This window comes from Tachysurus vachellii, chromosome 1, assembly GCF_030014155.1.
Source record: "Tachysurus vachellii isolate PV-2020 chromosome 1, HZAU_Pvac_v1, whole genome shotgun sequence".
Classification (NCBI taxonomy): Eukaryota; Metazoa; Chordata; class Actinopteri; order Siluriformes; family Bagridae; genus Tachysurus; species Tachysurus vachellii.
Window position 1 is genome coordinate 25,697,756 of NC_083460.1, and position 6,055 is coordinate 25,703,810.

At 38.8% G+C, this 6,055-nt stretch overlaps 1 protein-coding gene across 1 annotated transcript in view; it reads left to right on the plus strand.

Annotated features, from left to right (window-relative positions):
* The window catches only part of frem1b (Fras1 related extracellular matrix 1b), a 28,068-nt gene that overhangs the window by 21,982 nt on the left and 31 nt on the right, over positions 1–6,055 (plus strand). Inside the window, exons 27-35 of the mRNA XM_060879796.1 lie at positions 47–191; positions 1,172–1,301; positions 1,374–1,446; positions 2,242–2,391; positions 2,821–3,137; positions 3,842–3,994; positions 4,083–4,198; positions 5,643–5,728; positions 5,862–6,055. The exon at positions 5,862–6,055 is cut by the window's right edge and continues 31 nt beyond it. Of these exons, the coding sequence (XP_060735779.1) occupies positions 47–191; positions 1,172–1,301; positions 1,374–1,446; positions 2,242–2,391; positions 2,821–3,137; positions 3,842–3,994; positions 4,083–4,198; positions 5,643–5,728; positions 5,862–6,055 (1,364 nt within the window). The remainder of the gene's footprint in view (positions 1–46; positions 192–1,171; positions 1,302–1,373; positions 1,447–2,241; positions 2,392–2,820; positions 3,138–3,841; positions 3,995–4,082; positions 4,199–5,642; positions 5,729–5,861) is intronic.

Here is a 6,055-nt window from a genome sequence, read left to right on the forward strand (position 1 = left end):
ATGATGATAAGTAGGATTTTAACTTGTATGTGTTTGGTGTTCATAGGTGGTTATATCAAAGGACGCTTCACACAGAAGGATGTGGACCAGAAAGCAGTTCGTTATGTCATTCCATTAGACATAGAAGTGACAGCAGACAGTTTTGAGTTCCAGCTCACTGACCCAGCAGGAAACACCATGCTTCCAGAAGTGTATGTTTATCTGTTCTTGTGTCTCTATGTACAAATTATACATTATAATTCATTCAGCAGTTTTTATTTCACTGGGTTTGTTCCATAATTTGCTTGTTGCTACATGCTTCCTACATGTGTTAAGATTTATGAAGGCAATTTAAGTTTATCTAACCCATTAGGTTTAACCCAATAAGTGTCAACATATTATTCAGTTACTTAGATTTAAGCATAATTGTTCTAGGAGAATAATCTACATCATGGTTGTGTGATGTAGGCTAACATGAAATAGTTACTGTTACTTCCTCAAACTTTAGTTTAGAGTCACAACATATTTTTAATTTTTTTTATTTTAATGTTGCAGAATACCTGCAAGATGTGTTAGCTCCTGATATTAGCATAACTGTAACCAGATGTTTATTCCTCATACTCTTTGTTTACCCTCTATGGAAATCCTTAAAATAAGAAGCACTAATGGAAAAACTGAACATTGCAAATTCCTTTGTCCTGTTGGAAAACTGTTACACAGCACCAACCAATCACAAAATATAATTCAGTAGCATTGTAATATAATATGAAATATTCAACTACCAAAAAAAAAATTATAGAATCAGATAAATAGATACAGTACAATATATGTTTACAATCTAACTATATAATGATTTCTACAAACTATCTTAGACTTTATGTTAGAACAGTCTTCATAATTATCATAGCTCTAATGCAGTAATAAACTAAAAAAAAGTAAACTTTAGATATCATTTGTCTTTTCAGGTTGATTTGTAGTATTTGGGTCTGTTTATTAATAACAAATCACTTATCATTTTAAAATCTGTTATATCAGCAGCTTGATTAACCTTTTGGAAATTGTTGGCTTTGTCTGACGATGTTAAGCCTCTGAGCCATGTGTAATGTTCTTTATAAAGTTGTTTGTAGAAGAGGTTAATGCAACACAACTCAAGCCAAGTGCTAGTGTGAAATCTTTTGTGTGCCAAACCCAGAATGGAGCTCCAATGGTCCCGGGTGGAGTTGATGGCTTCCTGTTATCGTGTGTGTGAGAACGCAGGAACTCTAGCTGTGCAGGTGATGCGCAGTGGGAACAGCGTAGACCCTGCCTATGTTGGCATTCAGGTGAACATCAACAGCATCACTAAAGTTTGAAGGAAAAAAGGATGTAAAAGTTAATGATTTACTTTGTTTCAGGTAGAAGATGATACAGCAAAGGTGGGCAAGGACTTCACTCACAGCTCGGCTAGTCTGATACAGTTTGATCCAGGTGCCTTGAATTTTATGTTGCGTGTATTGTATGCACTGTGTAAATGTCTTCACCGTATATGAAGTGTGTGTGTGTGTGTGTGTACATAATACATACAGTACATACATATGCAAACTACATTATTAGGAAAGCCTGTACTCACACACATTCAAGCTGTTTTCTGTCAGCCAATCACGTTGCAGCAGCACAGTGCATAAAATCATGCACAAACAGGTCAAGAGCTTTTTATCAATTAAACTAAACGTCAAAAAAAATGGACTTTAACTTTCCAGATTCTCTGATTGTGTGTATATGATTCTTGAGCCTCAGATTCTTGTTCTTATCTGACAATGTGTATCTTGCTGTTGTAGCCCATCCACCTAAAGCTTTGATGGTTTGTGCATGCTCAGGTGCTCTTCTGCTCACCACAAACTGATTATTTAAGTTATTATATATTTAATGGCAGCTGGAACCAATCAGGCTATTTTCATCTGAAATCTCTTATTAACAAGGCATTTCTATCCACAGAACTGTCACTCATTGGAGGTTGTTTTTTTTATTGCACAGTATTGAGTAAACTCTAGAAACGGTTGTGTGTGAAAATCCCATCTGCAAAAACTCTTGACCTGCATCTGCAACCTTTTGTATATTAAGTATATTAAGCTGGATAACTTAGATAAATAATATACAAAATTCTAATTAGTTAACATCCAGGTTAGTTTAGATCATGTATGTAACGTTTGTATGTTTGTGACAGTGTACAAGTATTGAAGACTGTCTCCTATGTTATACTCTCGTTATTCTCCTCTATTATAGGAGTCACAGGCAAATTTTGGAATATTTACATCAAAGATGACGGACTGGAGGAGAACCATGAGAGGCTGGAGGTGGTGTTAAAAGCCCAAAAGAACGCTGTTTTAGGTGCGAGAAGCAGAGCTTCAGTGGAGATTGTGGATCCCAGAAATGGTATAAACCCCATTTTTGTCCCAAACTAGCTTGGAAAATATATTGGTGGATTTTGAATGTCGCACACGATTTTGTGTGGCTACAGACCTGTGGTATGTTCATTTATGAGCATGAAAATTAGTATTTTCTACTTTTAACACAGTTTCATGTCAATGTCAGTTCACTTGCACTGAAAAGACTGAAAAATAGAAATTATTTCAGTTCAAAGTTTCTATTTTTAATATGAAATAAATGTGTCTTCTGTATCAAGTCAAATATGGACTCTGTATTGCACAGATTGTCTCTTTTCGCTATTGACTGTTGCTGATGATAGTCTTGCAATTATAAATACATTTTAGGAATCATATTGTTTCTGTCCTCTTGTAGTCTGTAGGAGCTCTAAAAGTTGCACCTCTGTTTTATTTTGTATATCTACATATCCTCTATTAGGTAGATGTGACCCAGATGACCTGATTGTTGAGGATGATGAGAGAAGATCTCCTGTCATACATCCACCACAAATCCACAAGCCTCCACCCTCACAAACACCAGGCACGGCAGATGACGACTACACACCAGACCCAAATACTGTGAATGTATGGGAGAACTATCCACCAAGGGGGGATGTCCCATATCGCACACAGTTTATGCACTTCAGTGGTGGGGAGGCAGCGGATCAGCCTTCCTTCATCCAAGGAAGCACACAGCCAAGACTGCTGGGAAACAGAAGATCTGGAGTGAGACAGGAATCTTCACATACACATTGGGTATTAACTACATCTCTTGAGCCTAAATACATTGCAATTAAGAATACATTACTTCTGGCAGCAAATTTATGTTTTCTTTATGTTGTAATTATTTTGCATTATTTTGATGTTGTTATGAAACATCAATCATACTCTCTAGGTTCTATTTAAAATACAGCCACTATTAATTAACCTAATATGACCTAACTCCCAGGACATGTCCTTCCTTCCATTCAAGGGAATTTTTTCCTTGCCACTGCTGCCTGAGTCACCTCAGACTTGCTCATTGGGGATAAATACAAAAACACTTGCATATACTGTATCTAATATTGATCTTGAATTTTGTATTATATTATTCTTTATATTATTCTTCATAATAACCTTTTGTTCTATGTTTTTGTTCTGTAAAGCTGCTTTGAGCAAGTCAAGTCAAGAAGTCAAGAAGCTTTTATTGTCATTTCAACCATATATAGCTATTGCAGTACACAGTGATATGAGACAACGTTTCTCCAGGACTGTGGTGCTACATAAAACAAAGACAGGGCTAAGGACAATGTCAATTGTAAAAAGCGCTATACAAATATATATATAATATATATACAAATATATATACAAAGTCACACTGAAGATACTGTGTTAAAAACTGACCAATAAGGATGGATTTTAAGGATAATAAACAGTACATTTTCTAACATATTAGATGGATATTGTACTTTATCCATTAGCTCCATAGATTGACTCCAATAAGGCCAGAGTTGGAGATGCCAGTGCCTCGTGTCCACCCAGAAGTTGAGATCACACCAATCTGGAGCTGGCCTGAGACTTCACAGAGAGACACATTTCCTAAAGGCTTCACTTCAACTGTACGCCAACAAAAAGTTAGCACATTTAATTATTGATTTTGGAAATATTTAATAATATGTTGCTGTATTAGTATCACTCATTCACTTTTTCTTTTATATTTAGTCTTCAAAGGCGGTTAGTGTTGGCTGTCCTCCTAATTGGACCCATTACAGACGACATTGCTACATCCTAGGCCCAGGTGAAGCCAGCTGGTGGAATGCTCATAATACATGCACAGTGTACGTTAACTAAAATACCTGTATTCTGGTACATAGCACTGTACTTATCTCTCTGGCACCAGTACTGTATGCATATGTGTGTGTGTGTGTGTGTGTGTGTGTGTGTGTGTGTGTGTGTGTGTGTGTGTGTGTGTGTGTGTGTGTGTGTGTGTGTGTGTGTGTGTGTGTGTGTGTGTGTGTGTGTGTGTGTGTGTGCACGTGTGTGTGGGTGTGGGTGTGTGTGTATGTATGTATATATAAGGTAGTGAGTGTACAGCATATATAAATTTATACAGTATATATAAAGTAGTGAATGTAAATTTGCTGTCCCCACAAAATAACTCAACACATAGCCATTATTGTCTAAATTGCTGGCCACAAAACTGAGTACACCCCTAAGTGAAAATGTCCATTTTCTCTCCCCGGTGTCATGTGACTTGTTGGTGTTACAAGGTCTCAGGTGTGAATGGGGAGCAGGGGTGTTAAATGTGGTGTTATCGCTCTCACTCTCTCATACTGGTAACTGGAAGTTCAGCATGGCACCTCATGGCAAAGAACTCTCTGAGGAGCTGAAAAAAAGAACTGTTGCTCAACATAAAGATGGCGTAGGCTTCTGCCAGCATTGCTCCAGAGGTTGAAGGGGTGGGGGGCAGCCTGTCAGTGCTCAGACCATACGCCGCACACTGCATTAAATTGGTCTGCATGGCTGTCGTCACAGAAGGAAGCCTCTTCTAAAGATGATGCACAAGAAAGGCCTAAAACAGTTTGCTGAAGACAAGCAGACTAAAGACAAGGATTACTGGAACCATGTCCTGTGGTCTGATGAGACCAAGATCAACTTATTTGGTTCAGATAGTGTCAAGTGTGTGTGGCAGCAACCAGGTGAGGAGTACAAAGACAAGTGTGTGTTGCCTACAGTCAAGCATGGTGGTGAGAGTGTCTGGGGCTGCATGAGTGCTGCCAGCACTGGGGAGCTACAGTTCATTGAGGGAACCATGAATACCAACATGTACTGTGACATACTGAAGCCGAGCATGATCCCCTCTCTTAGGAGACTGGGCTGCAGGGCAGTATTCCAAGATGGCTACTGCCTTGCTAAAAGAAGCTGAGGGTAAAGGTTATGGACTGGCTAAGCATGTCTCCAGACCTAAACCCTATTGAGCATCTGTGAGGCATCCTCAAACGGAAGGTAGAGGAGCACAAAGTCTCTAACATCTACCAGCTCTGTGATGTCATCATGGAGGAGTGGAAGAGGGCTCCAGTAGCAACCTGTGATGCTCTGGTGAACTCCATGCCCAAGAGGGTTAAGGCAGTGCTGGAAAATAATGGTGGCCACACAAAATATTGACAGTTTGCAGTTTGTGCCTAATGTGGACATTTTCACTTAGGGGTGTACTCACTTTTGTGGCCAGCGGTTTAGACATTAATATATTAATATATAAACCAGATGTTTTCTGTTTTCCAGGCTTGACGGTCACTTGACCAGTGTTCGTTCGAAGACTCATATGAAGTGGCTGTGGAGGTTTGCTGGAAAACAACCATTTTGGATTGGTAAGGGAAGAAACTATGTTCTTCATTTAGGCTTCACCAAGAACTGTAATATAAGAAAGTATAATGACAATGTAATATTTTTCCTGCTTTAGGTTTTCAGTATGGTAAGATTTTATCGCTGTTGTGTTTGTAGGGCTTTCTGGATCTCCAGGCCAGTGGGTTTGGGCCGACAGCACACCACTGAAATTCTCCAGATTTAAGAAGAACAAAGATTCAGACAGCCATGGCTCCGATCACAGCTGTGTGCTAGCCCAGGACCAAAAAATATGGACTAGAGAAAAGTGTACACCAGTAGTAGAACATAAATATATTTGTTCAGCGGATGCA